The sequence below is a fragment of the Colias philodice genome, chromosome 2 (assembly GCF_061535455.1).
Source record: "Colias philodice isolate Cphi_HAF_F1 chromosome 2, ilColPhil1 Martin Lab GWU primary, whole genome shotgun sequence".
NCBI lineage: Eukaryota > Metazoa > Arthropoda > Insecta > Lepidoptera > Pieridae > Colias > Colias philodice.
Genome location: NC_143087.1, coordinates 3492524 through 3514397, shown reverse-complemented (window position 1 = coordinate 3514397; position 21874 = coordinate 3492524). Strand labels below are relative to the sequence as shown.

Genomic DNA, 21874 nt, shown 5'->3' with positions numbered 1-21874 from the left:
ATAACAGAAAATATTCAAAATAAACATATTACATATTATTTATTTTCTGTTATAATATCATAATGTAATAAAATATGTTTTCGGACCTAAAATTTACATAAATGAGGTGATAAGAAAAATTATTTGCAATGAACATGCACCCTTAATGTTCATGTTATATTATAAAAAATATTTTTATTTCATCCAGCTATAAAATATTTACATTTGCGTAGAACTTGAACAATATTTTTAACTAATTAGTTTTACCGAATGTTAAAATTACAAGTTCTGAAAAAATCAGTCGCCATTGCAAATTAGCAAATCGCAATGCATTGCTAACTTCAAGTTATTGTCCGATCATCGTTCGTCAACGAAGCGGTGATAACTTTTCATCAAATTTTTCATTTTGTTCAATGTTGTGCCAATAAATAAAGTATATTTGTGTTTTTATACTCTTCCAATCAAATGGAACGTGCTGATGAATTAAATTTCGGTTTATTATGTTTGTAAACGTACATATGCTTTGTTGTGAGAACCACCTTTATCTGCTGTCATTCTAAGTTTGCAAGAAAATTTTTCGATAATGAAACATAGGTTGTTCACAAAACAGTAACTTGTTCATATTGTTATCACAACACGACTAAAAGACTATCCAGCTGTTGATGTGTCGTTATGCGAATAGTGTTTTTCTTCGGAGTAGTGATCTGGAGAATGTGCGGTGGCGTTTAGTGTCTCAAGGGGTCAGAGACAGAGTTCAGCATGGGGACAGTAAAGGATGAAGAGCGTATGCGACGTCTACGTTTGCTGGAAGAGAGGCTGTGCGACCCTCGCTCAACCGGCAACGTGGACTGTCTGCTAGACACCGTCACAGCACTGATATCGGACTGTGATCATCCGGCCATTCGACGTATGAAAAATGTCGAAGCATACACGAGTAGATGTAAGTGCTTTTATATCTTATACATATACATAACCCATTTTTCATTCTGTGTTTTTATTACTTGAGATATTGTGGAAAGAAAAACTGCATGAAAATAATAAGTAAATATAATTACCTTGATAGTATAGATTTTGTAAACAATCATAAAATTACTGAGTTTGTGATTTTGATTATATGATCATGATATATTATTCTATAATAAATTGTCATCTGACAATCTTTCTACAATATTTGTAGGTTATAACCTACTGATTGTAGCTTTGATAATTAATAATTTGTTGCAGATGAGGAATTTGCATCAGAAATAGTAGATCTGCGTATGAAAGCAGCTGATTTTGATCTTATTAAAGTAATTGGTCGTGGAGCATTTGGTGAAGTTCAACTAGTCAGACATAAATCAACTCGATTGGTATATGCTATGAAACTATTAAGCAAAGTAGAAATGATAAAAAGATCAGATTCTACTTTTTTCTGGGAGGAAAGACACATCATGGCACATGCAAATTCTGAATGGATTTTAAAACTGCATTTTGCATTTCAAGACCATAAATACCTGTATATGGTTATGGATTACATGCCAGGTGGTGATTTAGTTAGCCTTATGTCTAATTATGATATACCTGAAAAATGGGCAAAATTTTACACTATGGAGATAGTACTTGCATTAAATGTAATTCATGGAATGGGTTTTGTTCATAGAGATGTTAAACCTGATAACATGCTGATTGACAAATATGGCCATTTAAAATTGGCAGACTTTGGTACATGTATGAGAATGGGCCCAGATGGACTTGTGCGTGCTAGCAACGCTGTCGGTACACCTGATTACATATCACCTGAAGTGCTACAATCCCAAAATGGTGAAGGGGTATATGGTCGTGAATGTGACTGGTGGGCAGTTGGGATATTTCTTTATGAAATGTTAATAGGTGATCCACCTTTTTATGCTGACAGCTTAGTGGGTACTTATGGCAAAATTATGGACCACAGAAATTCTTTGCAGTTTCCAGATGATATAGACATTTCAAAAGAAGCCAAATCTCTTATAAGAGGTTTGTTGACTGACAGGGTAAAAAGACTGGGTAAAAACAGTGTAGATGAAATCAAGCAACATCCGTTCTTCATAAATGACCAATGGAGTTTTGAAAATCTTCGAGATTCAGTGCCACCTGTTGTTCCAGAATTGTCTAGTGATGATGATACTAGAAACTTTGATGACATTGAAAAGTCGGATGCCTTAGATGAATCTTTTCCTGTGCCAAAGGCCTTCGTAGGAAACCATTTGCCCTTTGTTGGTTTCACTTATAATGGTGATTATCAGATATGTGGTGGTCGAATAAAACCAGCCGATGTGGTGGATACAATTTCAAATAATCATATTAATAATGTGGGTTCTGAAGCTATACTTCAATTAGAAAAGTTATTGGAGAGAGAACGAGATTCAAGAAGGAAATTAGAAGATAGACAAGTAATGCTTTGTAATCAATTAGAAGACATGTCACAAAGAGAAATGAGAAACAAGAAAATTATCGCTGATACAGATAAAGAACTGGCTTTATTAAAACATGATCTTAAAGAAATACAACGCAAAGCAGAAATAGAAGCGGATTCCAGAAGAAAGGCCGAAATAAATTATAGTGATATAAAACGGCGTCTCGAAGAGGAGCAAAGTAAGAGAGTCAAGGAAATGAGTAGTTTGCAAATTTATAATGAAAAAATTAATGCATTGGAGAAACAATTAACAGAGATGCGTGAAAAATTGAAACAAGAATCTGAGGCAGCAGCAAAATCACGAAAACAGGCTGCGGAGTTAAGTGCAGCTCAAGCTGCGGCCGCTGCTGCAAGTGACGGTACGGTGGCGAGCCTTAGGGCGCAGCGAGACGCTTTAGAGAGAGAATGTGGTGCTTTATCTGAGGAGCTCGGTTCTGTCAAGGCTGCTAAGCAACGTTCGGACGCTTCCGTTTCTGAAGCTACTAATAGGTTAAATGCTGCACATTCAGAGCTAGAAAGATCATCAATGAGGATTAACCAAATATTAACAGACAATAGGCAGCTCTCTGAGCGTGTTTCTTCATTAGAGAAGGAATGCACTTCTTTAGCACATGACCTGAGAACGTCACAACATCTTTACCAACAAGAAGTGCGGGCTCATCAGGAGACCCAAAGATCTCAATTGCTTTCCAAGCAGGAAGCAAACTTGGAGCTAGTCAAAGGTAAGACTTTAACATTAATGTAAACTGTATTTATGTGCTAAAATCCCATTCATTAGAACTATGCTAAATAGAACATGGCAAGTTCCATTAAACTCCATTAACATTGTACCTTAATCATTTCCTATTTTGCATGCCTCAGGAACCTTGGAGAAAATATATACAGGTATTGTCCATTTGCTATGTAAGAACAAAATTTTATAATTAATCCATATCATTACATTATGTTTGCATTAGTTTATTCCCTTGTATAAGTTTTATAACTGAAATTTTACATTTCTCACGGTACTTAGACGTGGATCATGCGATTGTTCATCCAACAGCATTACAAGGCAAGTTGAATGAAGAGAAGACAGCAAGGCAGCGAGCGGAAGCTGGCTCTCAAGAGAAAGATCGCCAGATGTCCATGCTGAATGTAGACTACAGGCAGATGCAACAGAGGTTGCAGAAACTTGAGGGAGAACACAGACAGGAAAGTGAAAAGGTAATTGTTATTTGTGAGTAATATGGGGAAGTATTATCAATTCATACATTACTAATTCATATATACCAAATATACCATAAATAATACCAAAAATATATTTGGGTTAACATAATAAATAATATTAATTAACATATTTTAATTTAACTATTACTTTTTACATGATGAATTTTTATGATCTTAGTATTATTATCTACATAATTGTTTTTATGATTTAATTGGATTTATACATATAAATATATATTATGTAATATGTATAAATTATATGTAATGTGTTTCGAGTGTCAGCCCTGCATTACATGTTTATGATAAACTTAAAGAACTGCATGGAAATGATAATGGCTCTTTTTCCAAAAATGTACAGCATCAATTTTACCGAAATGGGGTTCATACCACTTGGTTGTTTGTGGCTTGATTGATTAGGAATGATCCTCACTACCTGCAGTCATAAATTGTACTCCAGGAATAAAAAATAGCAATTAGAAAGATATGAAAGTGATACAAGATAATATTATGATATTTATTGACAAAGCAAGTTCTTGCAAATTAATGCTAAACAAATATAAAACAGTTGCAAGTGTAAATAAATATGTATAATTTCATGCAATCTTTGTATTCGGAGCTCCTGTAAATTGTATTTATATTTTATATCACTGTATTATAAAAAAAAAATATACATCTATCATACATACATACATTTTACATAGTGCATATTACAGTTTCTTAAAGTTGAACGTTTAAATCTTTCATTGGTAATATCTATACTAATATTATAAAGCTGAAGAGTTTGTTTGTTTGATTGTTTGTTTGTTTGAACGCGCTAATCTCGGGAACTACTGGTCCGATTTGACAAATTATTATTATCGGTGTTAGATAGCCCATTTATCGAGGAAGGCTATAGGCTATATATGATCACGCTAAGACCAACAGGGGCAGAGCAATGCGGGTGAAACCGCAGGGAACAGCTAGTTGGATATAAATAGATAACAAAACTGCATCCCGCAGGTGGCTGGTTTACAAGCTGCACTAGAGCAAGAGCGCGCGGCCCGCCTGTCCGCCAGCTCGGAGACCGCCGCGGCGGAGAGCGCGGCCCGCGCGGCCGCGGCGGAGCGGGACGCGCGCGCGCGCGACCTGCACGCGGTGCGGTCCGCGCTGCACGACGCCACCGAGAAGCTGGCGGCCGCCAGCGCGGAGCGCGACATGCACTACGCGAGGGTGAGTGCGAGAGTGTGTAACAGGCTTTATGCTATGTTTTACAGGTGTTCGAGATTTGTATTCTGCGAGTCCCATTTAGGGCCGATTTTTCAATGCTTGGATAAAACTTATTCGTCGAATAATGTATAAAACTACCATTTTAAAAACGTATTCTAATTGCCCGTATTTGACAGTTTACGTGACATAGTAGGGGAGGCCAGGATGCTAAATGTGGATTTACTCGAGCGTCACGGGAACCTATTAGAATTGGTAGATTAGACCATAGCGAGAAAAAAAGGTCCTATAATGTTTTCACTTTTAGCGGTGGGGAAGGGTTTTTTAATTTTTTTCAATTTAAAAAAGAAAAAAATTGGCTTGGAAATACTCAAGCGCGTTAGATATTGATATTTTGCATGCTCCAGGACGTCACTGAAAAAAAGTATACGTTAATCTGACGATTTAAGTGGCGATTTAATCGCTATGAAGAAAGGGTAAAAAATTAAAGTAATATTATTCGAGCTCGTCAGATTAATATATGGGGGGGCTAATTACAATATAAGAAGTTCCCATTTCGCTAATCTGACGATTCGAGCTCAACCTTAGGGAATTATGGATTATTCAAATTTTCCAGCGGGGCCCCTGAGCGCACCCACCAACCATAACTGCTCATATTGACTAGAGGTACTAATGAATAGCTAAGGTACCGTCCCTTATAGTAATCTGACGCGCTCGAGTAAATCCCAAAATCCCCTCTTGGCCTCCCCTACTAACATTTTAATATTATCGTGTATTACTTTTTTGGACGGATAAGTTTTATCCAAGCATTGAAAAATCGGCCCTTAGATAACAAGAGTTTTTGAAATGTCACTTCTAGTAAATTAAAAGCTTTCGTCTGCTCTTATATGAACAGAAAAAATGGAATGAAATACAAGTTAACTAAGCGTTATGAAAGAATTTCAAACTAAATGGCCCCTATATGACAAGTTTCCTTATTGTTACAGTTATTTCTATGTTTCTGAGGAAATACTTTAAATTGCTTCCTTAGTACAGAAATTTCTTTGTATTTTCTTCTTTCAATATTTCATTTTTTGCTTATAGTTGCATTCTTGTTTGGTTACTAGAACAATAACGTTGTCTCCGATCACCAGGTGACGCGTTTGCCCCGCAGCTTTACTGTGCATAAACGAATAAATAAATATACGGAGAGTTTAGACAATTCAATGAGCAAATAAACATTATTTATAGTTATTACATTAGAGATTTTCTAGGTTTTTAATTATATAGATTTACTAACGAATGACTTCATACATTACGTTTGTTGTTAAGTTATAAAAACAACTAGTTCTATCATATGTTATTATGTAAATAAGCTTATTACATTCTGCAATAAAGATAACATCATCAATGATAGAAAAATGGTCCTTGTTGCTTCTTCGCATTAATGTATAGATTTCGATAAAACCGAGAATTATTTTTAAACGAAACTTTTGTATCGAACAGCTTCTGATTACGTCATATTATCTTTTTATTCTAGGAATTCAATTCTAAGCGACTCAAATTTATTTCTTTGTTGGCACGTAAACGATGCATTTGTAAAAAAATAAAGATGTCAGCAATTAATACGATTATTTCATAATCGGTTGCGCTTTTAGTATTCTATGAATTAATAATAGTCTCATCACGCCGAAATAGACTGTCCTTCGCCGTTACGACACACTGACTCACTGTCCGACCGGCATATTCGACACACACAAACAAACATTTACCTTATATGCAAAATACCATGCGTGGTACGTCAAACAGCGGTTACGTGTAAGTTCAAGTCATTGTTATAATGAAATATTATCCCATTACAGAGAATGTCGTTGATGTTACACTTAAAATTAACGCGAATCCTGAAAATGACGAAAAATTTGCGGCATGTTTAATTATTATACGGTCGATTCAATGGAATTAAATCTCAACAAATCGCATTGCATTGCAGAAACCATAAAAATCAAGTCAATAACTTGCTGATTCTAAATTCTATTTTTGTTAACCTTTGTTCGATTATGTCTTACTGCGGATAATATTAATAACTGCAAAATTTTCCAGTCGTCTATATATTATACACTTCTATTCTTATTTGCGTTGATCTTTCATAATATTTGTCACAATGTTTTTATTTCATCAAAGCAATCGACCATTAACTCATCTGTTTTTTTTTATTATTAATGGTTATTTAAATTAAAGAAACTTTGGAGGCATTAAAAAGCAATTACTCAAACTACCAAATATAATAATTGTTTACGATAGGCAATTGAATTATGTCTAGCAATAATTTCTCAAGTCAATTGAAATGCATGTCACTTGAAAATATGTCCAACAGATATTGAGATAACACATTGCTACAGTTAACTAGCGATAATTATGTCGTAGTATGCGTTGTTTAATTTGTGTTTGCAATTAGTCAAGCGATACCCTTATCTTACGGAGAAAGTACATCCGAAGTATTCCTGCCGACTGACAAAAATAATGTAGTGCAGTGTGCAGGGGTCACATGATATGCCCACTGTGTCTGTGACCTATTAATGAAATACTATTCAATTAGCTATGCAATTATATTTGTGTTAATTGCGATAGTTGCGTCTCATTATTAGCTACTAATAGAATTTTAAATCAAATTATCAAGGCGTTCTTTCTTGACTTCTTTCATAGAATAAGTACTCTTAGTTCTTATCGACAAATTCTTCTTGGAATCGGGGTTATTTTTAACATGATATCTTGATCTAGCAGATTTTTTGTTTTGTTTGCAGTTAATTTTCTTAGTAATCGAATTCCCAATGTGTCCATCGTACTTCAATGTACTATTTAATAAGCTGTTTTTCTCGTGAGCCTCATAAACATTTTCAATCCTATCAAAACATTATCTGGCTGTAGTGTTGATAAACACAATAATTGTTCATGTACATTGAATAAAAACAAATTTGTTCAAGTACACATTGCTTTATTCGTAAATCTTAAATTACGACATTTAATTTAAATTTGTGTTTATACGGAAATACAAAAATCAATCAAATAATTGAATATAATAGAATATTCGCGTACATCGTTAATTCTATTAATTTCTCGTTCTCATTTAACATACATCATTGAACTAACGAGGCAGGCCAATAAAAATCTAACAATATCGTATAGTTGAAAAGGAATGTCTGTAATTTCATTTCCTGCTCATCTTGTCGCGATATTATCATAGAATCAAGTTTATATTTACATAATACGTATTCTTATTGTGTTCAATTTGTTCTATGGCGTTTATAAAGTTGATATTGAATCACACAAGCATGACATTCAACTGACTAAACAATCGTCATCTTAATTGATAAAAACACTCCAACAATGCCGCGTCTATTTTTATTAACTGTTGCGTTTCATTGAAGATGAATTTTTATTGAATAGTTTTGTATTAAGCAATGAAGTGAGCTTGTTTGTTTTGTAGGTATAATGAATTTAGTGAATTTAGGATTTCTTGTGACACAGTAATATTTTAGTTAATTACGTTTTTTTATCTCATTTGTTCAACCGATAAAAGAAGACATCAAAATACATATTCCTTTAACTATTGTAGTCCAATTTTCAATATTTTATCTACTTATATGATATTATGGTAGAGTAAGAAAGGACACATTTTCTGTATGTTTTTTTCTATATTCAGTATGGTACATTTGTACACGTTTTAAATAAACGGAATTGATTATTTCTGATATATAATGTTAAGGTTAATGCACATTGGATAAGTATAAAATTTTAATTGGGTGTTGACTATTGAGATAGTTGATTGATATTGCATTCCTTCAGATTCGCGTGTTAGATGAGAATGATTTTTAAACAAAATTTAAATGATAATTTTTAGTTGTTATGCTTCACGCTCGGCTTAGCGTTTGTTCACATCAAAATTTAATTTGTAAGAAAAAAAGAAGTCAATGAACCGTCGTTACGCAAGATATTATTTGACGTATAAGATATATCTGATAAAAATAATTCTAAAAGGAATGATAATTAAAGCCTTTGCCTTTTGACCCGTCTCGTTATATGTTTTCGTTGACCGTTAAATAATCCCAAATGATGGTCATAATTGTACGAACCAACATTTATTTTATTTACTTTTTTTTCCTTAATATATCTCACTAATTATGTTTAAAGAGTCTTTATTCTTTAAAACATTATACGATTGTATTTGCGATATTTAAGTTTTGATTTAACTATTAGATCATGCACATACCCGGATTTGTTTTTCACAATTACCTATATGTATACAGTAAGTGCATAACACTGGTGTTAATAACCTAGGAATGTCACCAGGAATAATTATTAAGTCTATTAAGATATCTATGCAGGGTTGCTTCATATCTATCGACTTTGTATTTTTCCGAATATGTTTAATGGGCATTCGCAATATGGTTTTCTTATTTATCTAAGATCCCTTATCAGGGTTAGTTCGTGTATATACTATATTCTCTTTGTGTATTTCGCTATAGCAAAGGGTTTATCTTGCAGAGCGAGGAGTTACGCTCCCAGCTCGAAAGCGAGCAGCACTACTGCGTGATGTATCGCACGCAGGCGAACGACGCTCGCTCGCAGCTCGACGAGAGCGCGCGTGCGAACCGCGACCTCGAGCAGGAGCGCGCCAGTCTCATGCACCAGCTGCAACTGGCCATCGCCAGGGCGGACTCGGAGGCGATTGCCAGGTAAGTTTTTGGCAAGAAATTTGAATGTGATAGTTTTGGAAGGTAATATAATGTGTATGTGTGTGTTAAGTCTCCCTTAGGTCAAGTGTTGTTGGGTAATTATGACTCTTTGTTGTGGTGGCATTCAATTAATAAATACGCTTGAGATAATTTAAGATCCGACTAATTTTCTACAATTAAATTTGTCATTCAAAGATGTATTTTGCCAATAGGAAGATCCTTTAAATATGTTTGTTTTGAAACTCTTCCTCTTAAAACGTGTCAAAACAAAGAGCAATGCATGAGTGCGTACGAATTCATAATTTAAATATGCCCATTATACTTTCAAATTTCAAGGTCTTATCTTAGATTTAAGAAATTGTTTCAGTCCTGTGCCACCATCTGGACACTTTTATTTTGGATTATGTCTCTCTACATCTATCTTCTCTTTCAATTCTCTCTACTTTTGTTGACTCAATTATATCTTTTTTGGGACAAGCACCATTGGTAATAAGCATTAACAATGTGTATAAATTATGTGATCTAACAAGAGTATACACAACCCTCAGGTCAATAGCGGAGGAAACGGTCGGCGAGTTAGAAAAGGAGAAGACGATGAAGGATCTGGAGATGCGCGAGGCGCTGGCGCAGCACCGCAGCGAGCTGGCGGCGCGCGACGCGCTCGTGCAGGGGCTGCGGGACCGCGACCACGAGAACCGCGCCACCATCGACCTGCAGCGGAAGGTGATCTCTATGTGCTTTTAGTGAAAAACAGGAGTGAAAATGGCTATCTTAATATATATAAATCTCGTGTCACAATGTTTGTACTCAATGGACTCCTAAACCACTTAACTGATTATAATAAAGTTCGCACACCATGTGCAGTTCGATCCAACTTGAGAGATAGGATAGTTTAAACATGTAGGTACCACGGGCGAAGCCGGGGCGGACCGTTAGTACCTACATGTATATTTCTGTAGGGCAAAGGTTATTTTAAAGAAATTGCTTTTGAGCGGTCTGTATTTTTGTCATGTATCTCCATAAACTAAATTCTGTTAAGAGTAAACTGTTTGCAAAAAAAAGACGTGTCCGACTTGCATCTCGGGACGAGACAGGACGGACGACAGAAGTGATAACTTAAAATAATGCAACCAATTTGAGAAAATATTGTTGCACGACAATATTGTTATCATTTCAAAAAAATAAAAAGACGTGTGGCACTCGGGGACTGCCGCGGTTAAGCTATTGCATGCTATGCCTTCAAGCCACACCTCCGCGCCCGTCGGAGTGGGGAGCGTGAGGTTTTTCGTTACGCAATTTCTGGATTCGGTCCCCGCGCTCAAGGCCCGCGATAAAAGCTATGCAATAGCTTAAAACAAATTGGTTGTTTGTAAAGTAGGTTTACGATCTTATTAGTCTTATTGGTGGCAGCGCTCGAGATGAGACGGGAGATCGGTCCGTCTCTCTCTTGTTATACCTGTGATCGCGCTCGTGAGGTTTTGGTGTGACACAAGTTTCTGAACATGTCACCCGACTAAAATTATTTTAAAAACGTTATCACGTCAAAAATAAGCAATGAATATGGTTTTAAAGTAACTTATAATATTGCCAGGAGGTAGACGAGCTCCGTCGCAGCGGCACGGCGCTGGCGGAGCGCGTGGCGACGCTGCAGCGGCTGCAGGACGACGTCGACCGCCTCAACAAGAAGCTCAACTCCGAGATCATGCTCAAGCAGCAGGCCGTCAACAAGCTCGCTGAGATTATGAACAGGTACGTGACGGTCTGACCGCCCCCCTTAGTAGAAGGGTCCTGGGTTCGACTCCCGGTGGAGATGAAAAAAAAAAAGAGTGTGTGTACTTATGTACACGCGTTAAAAGTTATACTTCTTTGGCGTATGGAAAAAAAATACTAGAATATACAACTTTAACATACCACCTAGAACTAACTTCATGCTGTTAAATTTAGGTGTCGGTGTGCGCGCGCATCGTAAAAAATCACTCTCATCATTTTTCTCCATCGCGCCAAAAAAAGTATAACTTCAAAAATGTCTCGGTCTGGCAGGACACAGAAGGCTGATCACCTACTTGTCCCTAAATAAAATCGATCAGTGAAACAGATGTATAATGTATCTGCCCCTTACCCCACTAGGGGACATGGGACTTCACTTTTACGTGACGGTCTAGACAAATAGGAACGTTTAGTTGGGACCTAACTGTGTATGGGAATGTTTTTGTGTAAATTTAGTGTTTAATTTGTCAAGATTATTTGTAATGCTCGGATAAAGTCTATTTAAAAGATAAGACAATAAAGAAGAAAATAATTAGAAGATAGATTCATAATTTTCTATTGCACACGTACAAAATTAACATGCAACACATATAGAAGACAATCAGAGAAAATAATACATAGAAACAAAAATATGTACATATTATAGCGATCTGTTTCAGACTATCATTTATTTATATAATTAAAGAGACACAAATTATAAGGAGTCAAAAAGTCTAATGACCTCTTTCAATTATTGTCAACCAGAGTTACTATAATTTGAATAATAAATAATCTTGATTACTTGATTTAATTTTGAATAATCAATTCTATATCAGCAATGTCCGTCCGGTTCTGGCTTATGGCAATTTTTTGCATAAAAATAAAAAGGTTCTTAATTCAATCTATTAATTAATTGAAATGAAATGGATTAAATTTATTTCTCCAATATGATGATTCATAAGTCATCATAAAAACTGCTTTAAAGCCACGGAGGAATTTATAGTTGTTTTGTTTTATTTGTCGAAAATTTTTTTTCATTTTGCATCAGTTGCTTCGTCCGCTTTGTCTAAAACTTAATAAATTATATTCTAAAACCTTCCTTGAGAATTAATCTATCTATTAAATAAAACCGCATCAAAATCCATTTCGTAGTATTGAAGATTTAAGCATACATAGCGACATAGGGACAGAGAAAGCGACGTTATTTATACTTGTGGTGATTTTTATTATTGTAAGCTTTGCACCAAGAAGCTTATATCTAATACACTGGAGATTGCACTATGACCATTAATTCGTAACAAGAAAATTATATGACATTGAATGACGCCTGTATGTTTTTTTATCCCTTTCACACCTAACTTGGCAAGTTGGTGTAACTAACTTGGCAACTGAAATCTCCAGTGTATTAGATATAAGCTTCTTGCTTTGCACTAAACCGCCATCTTGTATTCCGCCCACAGAAAGGACATGAACCCGGCGTCCACGAAGAACAAGAGCAAGATGTCGGTCCGCAAGGACAAGGACTACCGCAAGCTGCAGCAGGAGTTAACGCGCGAGAAGGAGAAGTCGGACCAGCACATTGCGAAGCTGCAGCGGGACCTGCAGGAGTCCCAGCAGCAGCTGCTTGAAGAGCAACAGACTAGGCTCCGGCTGGCTATGGAGGTGAGGGACTTGTATTTATTTATTGACGTGACAACGTCTTATAAATTGGTTTGCCGGGTGACACTTCAAGAAACTGCGTTACGCTCCGCTCACGTTATGCGCTCACAATGAGAGCGAGTGAGAGGCACGCGTCCCTTCCACTCGGGCATGGTTAGCCTGCCTAAGAGCGAGAGAGACAGACATAAAAAGTCGTTGTCACGTAAAACTTTCGCCCGTATACCGACTATCCAATTTTTTTATTATCAACTAGCTTTCCATCCGCAGCTTCACCCGCGCAGTCAAAACCCGCATAGTTCCCGTTCCCGTGGGATTTCCGGGATAAAACCTATCCTATTTCCCGGGGTAAAAAGTAGCCTATGTCCTTTCTCGGGTATCAAAATATCTCTATACCAAATTTCATGCAAATTGGTTCAGTAGTTAAGGCGTGATTGAGTAACAGACAGACAGACAGAGTTACTTTCGCATTTATAATATTAGTATGGATTGTAGTGTGCATTCACAGAGTGAAGAAAAACAAAAGATATTGTATGGGTACAATCGGCCTTAGGGCTAATTATAAGCCATTTCTTTCTGCTTTTTTTTACATGTTAACTTTTAATATTTCGCCACGTGACCTTTTAGTACTCTTATTTATTTTTCCAAATATTTATTTCTCTTATTTAAAAAAATGTTGTTGGATATATCGTATAATATCTTACGGAAATATGAATGCACTTGACAAATATGTTATATGTTAATTTGGTATCACTTTAATTACAAATAAAACAAAAATAAAATTGAATTGTATTGCATTAAATTTAATTACAGTTTCCGTAGTACGTAATTATCAATACGCAAATAGTAAATCGGTCTCTTTAATCATTACCATGAGTCATTACTGTTATGGTAATCGAGTGCATATTAATATATTCCATAGTGATTTACGGCGTTTAGTTTCATTCATTAGTCATATGAAAATTTATTACTTCCATTATCAATCAGCCGTGTTCAAACAATATAGGAAACCTGGTTTACTCTATTAGTCAGTTGTAATTAATTGAATGCAGTACTTATATAGATATAATTATTTATTCCAATTGTTTTTTTAATTGAAATGAATAACATGCGAAGTTATTGAGATGAAAATTAATTGCTGACGATTTGTTTTCATAACAATTTTATATATAGGTAAATATAAAATTGACCATTATCATATTATTTATAGAACACTAAAATTATTCATGTAGATTTTAATTTAGAAGTGAAGAGACCTTTTATACAAAAAAATGTATTTTTCTTATAATATCTTACTTTTTATATAAAATTCCAGGTGGACAGCAAAGACGCGGAAATCGAGCAGCTCAAAGAGAAACTCGCCGCGCTAACAAGCGAAACAGCCTCACAGTCGTCCGCCGACGCGGAGGACGGGGAGACTGAACAGACCCTCGAGGGCTGGCTCTCCGTGCCCTTCAAGCAGAACATACGCCGCCACGGGTGGAAGAAGCAGTATGTCGTCGTGTCCTCGAAGAAGATCATATTCTATAACAGCGAGAACGATAAGCAGAATACTACGGATCCCGTTATGATATTGGATTTGAGGTTGGTTTGTTACATTTTTAAATTATTGTTTGAATAGCCGTATTTTGATATTTAATTGTACAACTATCTCCAGTCTGTGGGACTCAAGCGCGATCCGATGCGTATCACGAAAAATATTCACTATACCACAATAAGAACTATCACTATGAGCTACATAATAGTAATGCCAAGTTGTCTGGGGATTACTTAACTTACATAAAATGAAAAGTATCAAGTAAATCCATTGAGATAATATTACTTCGTATGGAGCAGACACCACGAACACGAAACGAACGAAATCGGTCCAGTAGTTTATGAGCCTATTCATTACAATCAAACAAACAAACAAAGTTTTCCTCTTTATAATATTAGTGCAGATAAATAAATAATAATTTAATTATACGTTCAAGTCAGAAGCTTATACAATATCAATTAAAAACTTGATTAAAATCAATTAACAAAAAAAAAATTGGTGATTAAGTAATTGATTTTCATATTTCATGATTTCACCTTTTTTCAATTAACAACCAGTCTATGCTTTTCTAAATATGAAAAATTATTCTTTTATACTATAAAAATATACGCCAGCAAATATTACTAACAACACTTATTTCATGCCCAATGTCATATCTTAAATTTTTAATCTATGATAAATGACGCAAAATGTCGCCCGCCAAAAATTTTGCTCTAAGTTTTAAAAATTATTGTTACTTACTGATGAAAAGTTATTCCTTTGCACTTTTCCGTATTATTTGTATTATTTAAGCAATATCGTAACACACACGTAGGCATATTTGATGCGTTTCACTTTAAAACAAATAAAAAATGAGCGTGACGTTCGCGCCAATGAGCGAGCAAGCGACTGAGTGCAGTTACGCCAGATGGCGTATGTTGAGCGGAACATAAGTGATGTAGGCAGTGTCGTCTCCTTATGTGTATCTCAATGAGTAAATCACATTTGTTTTAACTTTGAGCAGCTTGAAACAGAAAACTAACATCCAAATATTCGTTTTTGCAGCAAAGTGTTCCACGTGCGCTCAGTGACGCAGGGCGACGTGATCCGCGCTGACGCGAAGGACATCCCGCGCATTTTCCAGCTGCTGTACGCGGGCGAGGGCGAGGCCCGCCGGCCCGGCGACGCGCAGGAGCAGCCCGCCGACGGCGCGGAGCACGCCGGTACGTGGTGATAGTTAAATACTTTGGAAGTGTTGTACTTTGGATGTGTTGTATTTTGGAAGTGTTGTACTTTGGGAATGTTGTACTTTGGGTATATTGTACTTTGGACGTGTTGTACTTTGTATGTGTTGTACTTTGGAAGTGTTGCACTTTGGATGTGTTGTACTTTGCACGTGTTGTACTTTGGAAGTGTTGCACTTTAGAATTGCTGCACTTTAAAATTGCTGCACTTTGGAGATGCTGTACTTTGTAGTTGATGCACTTTGTTTTTGCTGCACTTTGGATTTGCTGCACTTTATAGTTGCTTTACTTTGGAGATGCTGCACTTGTAGGTGGCTGCAATTTAGTCACTGCTGGCAACAGTAGCTGCTCTGTATAACTGCTGCACTGCATGATTGTTGCACTTTTCAGTTGCAGCAGTTAATACAAGTTTCACTTTAGGACGTAAAAGAACTGAAAATAAAGTCCAGTCGCGCCGTAACAAATTTATTTTATTGTTTCATTTTTATAAAAAAAAAATCTTAACTTACAGCAAACACAGTGCAACACAAGGGCCACGACCTGGTCAGCATCACGTACCACATCCCGACCGCGTGCGAGGTGTGCACGCGCCCGCTCTGGCACATGTTCCGTCCGCCGCAGGCCTACGAGTGTCGACGTGAGTTCACATTTGTCATTTCTAAATAGCATTCATTTTTTTATTGCAACCCCGCTTTTTGCAGTTTGTTTACAGTAAATTTTATTAATTGATATTATAGTTACACTTGAACTCTATTTCAATGCATTTGCAATATATTGGACTTGATTATTTTTTATGATGTAAATTTGAACGTTTCTATGATGTTCCGGTTCAGGTTGCCGCATGAAGGTGCACGCGGAGCACGTGACGGAGGCGGGCGGCGAGGGCGTGGCGGCGTGCAAGCTGCACGCGGACCGCGCGCGCGAGCTGCTGCTGCTGGCGCCCGCCGCCACCGAGCAGCGCCGCTGGGTGGCGCGCCTCGCCCGCCGCGTGCAGCGCTACGGCTACCGCGCCGCGCACACCAACCACGACCTCACCAAGCTGTCGCCCAGGTAACTGCGCGCGAGCTGCTGCTGCTGGCGCCCGCCGCCACCGAGCAGCGCCGCTGGGTGGCGCGCCTCGCCCGCCGCGTGCAGCGCTACGGCTACCGCGCCGCGCACACCAACCACGACCTCACCAAGCTGTCGCCCAGGTACAGTACGATTCAAAATTAATGGCGACTCGGAACATCGTACGATCCGACGTTTAGGGCACTGTGCGCATCCGCACTCGCACCTGCACCTAACTTCCGACCCGCCATTATGTTTGAATCGAACTGAAAATGCGCGCGCGAGCTCCTGCTGGACAACCACTTTCGATCGTGTTAAAAGTGAAAATGAACTGAAAAAAAGTTAACATGGACAGTGTTTTCAACATGCGATTTGCACCTCACCATCAGTAATTATTCAAACTCGAATACCAATGATGATAACAATGATAAATTCTGTCGTTCTAAGTTTTTAGCATTCCAATAAAAATACCATTGATAAATCCAATTAAATGTGAAAAAAAAAAATTAAAAACCAATTCATAATCTTATTGTAAACTTACGTTTACATACTCTTTCTAATTAATTTTTTTTTACATTATCACTCTCAACATACTTATTTTTACAGGGATTCAATGCGGTCGAACTTGAAGGTAGCGTACATGAACGCGTCGCAGCGCAGCTCCACGCTGCCCGCTAACGCGTCGCTCCCGAGACAGTGACTCGACTCGACCGATACAACCACCAATACCAACCAATACCAATTAAATCAATATCAATTATACTATTGTAGAGCCATTTTAATAGGCAACATTTGACAGTTCAACAAAATTCAACAACGTAACCTAGTAAACACGACATAGAATAACATCATATTTCGTTTTGTTAGAATTACACATTTGTTTAACTTTTTTCAATTACGATTACATATTTATAATAATAATGACCGATACAAGTAATTTTAGGATTTGATTTTACTGATAAACCATTCTAAACATAATAAACAATTTCTGATTTAAAGAACTGACGTCGCTTCAATTTTGTGTCAATAAACCTTTATTCTTTTTAAATACTAGAGACGTTACTCTAAAAATCGAAATCTGACATCTAGAATCGAATGCATCGATTACTTGGGAACAAAAATTATCATAAATTATTGACATGTGTTTCAAGTTCGATTGACAAATGTTTCAAGTCTGTATCGATTAATTCATTTTAATCGATGTTTTTAAGCAGGTTACCACCCTATGAAGATAAAATTGATAGACGTCAAATGTTGCCTATTAAATTGGCTCTACTATACTTAGGGCTAATTTTTCAATCCTTGGTTAAAACTTATTCGTCGAATAACGTATTAAACTACCATTTTAAAAACGTATTCTAATTGCCCGTATTTGACAGTTTTCGTGACATTCTAATATTATCGTGTAATATATTATTGGACGGATAAGTTTTATCCAAGCATTAAAAGATCGGCCCTTAAAACGGTCAGGATATATCAGGGTTTCATATGTATGAACCCGCTCACGAGGAGTCACGACTCCATTACGAAACGACCTTAGTTCAATTTAAGACGATTCCGACGTGGCCTACGACTATTACTATAACGTAACTCTCTGGTGCATACTAAGGCCTCACGTTAGACTTTAAAGGCATATTTAAGTCGCATTTTTTTTTAATTTCATTCAATCGTTATTACCTTTTGATTATTATTGTTACGTCACCGTTACGAAAGAAAGTTTAATATTATAAGATATGTATATACCAGTTTACCTAGTCCATAGATTTCATCCGTCGTCCAAATTTTTGTCCAAATTTATGATCAGCATTATCGCTGTGATAGTTTATTTCATGTACTTATTTTGTTTGATTTTTTGTACTAAATTTAGTTACTAAGTATAGATCTGAAGATGAGAATTTGACTTATTGGTTATTTTTTAATTTGAATTAAAATTTATTTGTTTAGATATTTTTTATGCATTAATAATGGAACAATTTTGATTATTTGAATTATGAAAAAATACTGGACATGAATATAGCTAAGCAAGCTTTATGATGATATCTTGTACTATGAGGGAAAGACAGTACATTAAACATTTTATAAGCGTCAATTTTTAAAAAGAAAAGACTTAATTCTCGTTTATTGTTCATGACACTTGCTCATAATATGTTTTCTATGATATATACATAAATATTACTCAACAAATTCAAGCTCCCCCGTTTATGGGAAATATGACTTAAAATATATGATTATATGAACTTAAATTAAATGACAAACTCCTCAACATTGGAGATCAGATAATATCGTAATGGAATTTTTTGGAAAGTATATTTTAACGTTTCAATTTCTTGTTTGCTTTTGTAAATATAATTAGTTACATTTGTGTTGATATTATGACAATTTTGTATTTTTCTCTTATTTTATAATATTATGTAATATATAGGTATGCGTTTGGAAAAGATAGGTTTTTGAAATTGTTGGTGCGGACTTGTGCTTTAAAATGTTTTGCAAGCGAGTTACTATCGGGAAAGCTTAGCTTTGAAAGTGGTTCGATAAATACACTCAAATCTCTCAGAACTATTCGTGAATGTAACATATGACAATATAATTGAATTATAACCCCACTATAACATATATTTTTATACAGTAGCTCGGTCACTTTACCTATTTATCTCGTAGTTTTAGACGTTTTGTAAATATGAAACGAAAGAATTGGAGATTCATAACAGTTTTACGCGAGACTGATGGTCAATTAATACCATAGTTATAAAATGCTTTGATGATTCAATTGAAAACCGCATCGCGTAAAGTACACATTTTTATTATATACGTAATCACTTGTAATATAAACACATAAGCCGATGGGAATTGAGTAGAATTTATTTACAGAAGTGCACTGGTTATGCGACAGCAGCTGCTGTTACACCCATGTCCGTGTATTGATTATTATACAAGTGAATATTTGGGCACAATATATAGATTAATTAATAACTCAGGCCCCGGAATAACAGACACAATAGAAAATCTATTGTGTCGTGGACCGATCGGGCCGTTCGGGGCTCAATGGGTTAAGAACATTGAAGTCACTCCTTGCTACGTGCATACTAACGAATACGAGTGCCATAAGTGTTACTGAAATTTCACATTTTGCTCAAACTGAAATCTTTTCATTCGAATGAGTAATTAATTCAAACCGGTAATATTTTGTTTTGGTCCTACCAAAATAATGTTATCGATTGTTTAAAATTGAAATTTAAAACCAATGTTTAGGATATAATTCGAAAATTAGTCCGTTAATAAGGAAATTACACTGCCTAAGCGTACTATGTAATAATTTTCTGCCTTACAGTGAAAGCAATAATGTCTTTGCGCTTTGAATTTTTGCGAAGTATATTACATTTTGGATAAATGGGTGCCAAATTGTTTTCAGCGTGTCTCCGTGCCCTTAAACCATTTTTTACAAAGAAATTAATGTACAAATGTAATGTGTATTTATTATAATAACTATTGGGCTTACGCATGGTTGTGTAAATTAACACCAATTAAGTGATAATTAAGTTTATGTGTCAAATAGTGAATTACCAATGTGTACTCTTGTTATAATCTTTAGTCGTGATTTTTAAAGTACAAATCAATTGTTGAAGTACACTTTGCGGATTTGATCACCTCTTCCTTTTGTGTTCAACTTCTTTGTTTTAAGCTTTGGTTGAACAAATAGTGCCGTTGGTGAACTTATTGTTCTGATAATCAAGGTGATTTAAGCCATTTAAGTGAAGTTTAGTAAACTCACTATTTATTGCAATCAAAGCTAATAAGTTAATGTTTTTTAAATAAGAATAACCGAGGAGTGAAATAGAACTGGCATCGAATGCAGGGAACGCTTAAGGCGGGGCAGGAAGCGGGCTCGGAGCTGTGATATGTGACGTCGCCAACACCCGTGGTGCTAATGAATGCTGGCCTCCAACGCATTGTTGTTACTGTGCTTCTCGTTAAATGTTAAATTTGCCTTTTTATTGCTCTACAAACTGTTAACATTCCTACATAAAGCTACATTGTTTTGTTTACTTTAGTTTTACGTCGACTCGAGTTATCTTCTGTCGCTCGATCAGTTATCCGCTTCTATATTTTATAGGTTAAGCTCAGAAGCCTCTATCGTCGTTTATCGAAGCGCTCGTTTGTTGCAAATTTACGTACTTAACACCTAAATAAATTGAAGTTTCACCGTAGTATTTTACGCTTATTTTTTGAGATGCATTTTTTTAAATTTATATAAGGGCAGCTATTGCATTGCTTATGTCATTCCATCATGTATCGTTATAATATATTTTTGTTATGCAGTTTTCGATATTTTTTGTTGCCAAAGAAATTTTGGAAATTAACAAATTGAGGTGATGTTTGCATTTTATTTGGAAATATATCTTACTTTTTGCTATCCGACTATCATTCAGAATAATTATTTTTAATGCATAATTATTATATATGTCGACGTAGTTGCCTGACATTTTTCGGGAGTATTTTTTATTAGCATTGGATAAGGTGGCGGTTTCAGAAATACTCCCAATTCGTCGGCAATCTGTAACATGTTAATACCGAACAATTAATTAATTATTATCGTCATTCTGTAAATTATTTATTATTACTATTAATATTGTATTACATCTATCGTCGTAATCTTATTTATCATTTTAAAATTGTAAGTTCCTAACTAGCTAGCTTCTCAATGAAAACTAACACTTTGGAATAACAGTTGCTTATGTATTTGGACATATATATTGATATTTTTGAGAAATTGTTAGGATTAAAAGTAGAGATTTTTGAATGACGTAATTGATATATGTGCGTATACGCACGTAAGCTACGTACGTCCGATACACACCTACATGTGTCATGCAATACTAATACCACGTGCCTTAGCTACACGGCCCATACCCATATCATGTAGGCATATTATTATGTTATGTATCGATAGTTATATTGTACATATGTTTTGAAATAAACCAATATTTTATGGATTTTTTAAGGAATTTGTATATTGTAAAGATAATTATTAATTTTATCATATAATTAATGCCTAGCTAATAAGTGCTACATTTGTGAAAAATAAATAACATTTTAAAAATAAGTTTTTTATTTCTAAAGCATTCATTAAAAAGCA

The 21874-nt window shown here is 35.7% G+C and overlaps 1 protein-coding gene across 2 annotated transcripts; it reads left to right on the top strand.

Annotated features, from left to right (window-relative positions):
- The first annotated feature begins 324 nt into the window (after positions 1 to 324).
- Rok (Rho associated coiled-coil containing protein kinase) lies at positions 325 to 21841 on the top strand. Of its 2 annotated transcripts, XM_089702108.1 has the most exons (14): positions 325 to 919; positions 1204 to 3132; positions 3453 to 3613; positions 4616 to 4825; positions 9341 to 9531; positions 10080 to 10254; positions 11123 to 11280; positions 12738 to 12939; positions 14249 to 14517; positions 15515 to 15672; positions 16205 to 16330; positions 16527 to 16743; positions 17347 to 17505; positions 18021 to 21841. In XM_089702108.1, the coding sequence occupies exons 1-13, from the start codon at positions 739 to 741 to the stop codon at positions 17438 to 17440; spliced, it is 4071 nt and encodes a 1356-aa protein (XP_089558234.1). In that variant the 5' UTR covers positions 325 to 738; the 3' UTR covers positions 17441 to 17505; positions 18021 to 21841. The 2 variants fall into 2 exon arrangements, with proteins under 2 accessions (XP_089558234.1, XP_089558225.1); XM_089702099.1 differs by lacking the exons at positions 17347 to 17505; positions 18021 to 21841 and having other exon boundaries at positions 3423 to 3613; positions 16527 to 16850.
- The last annotated feature ends 33 nt before the right edge of the window (positions 21842 to 21874 follow it).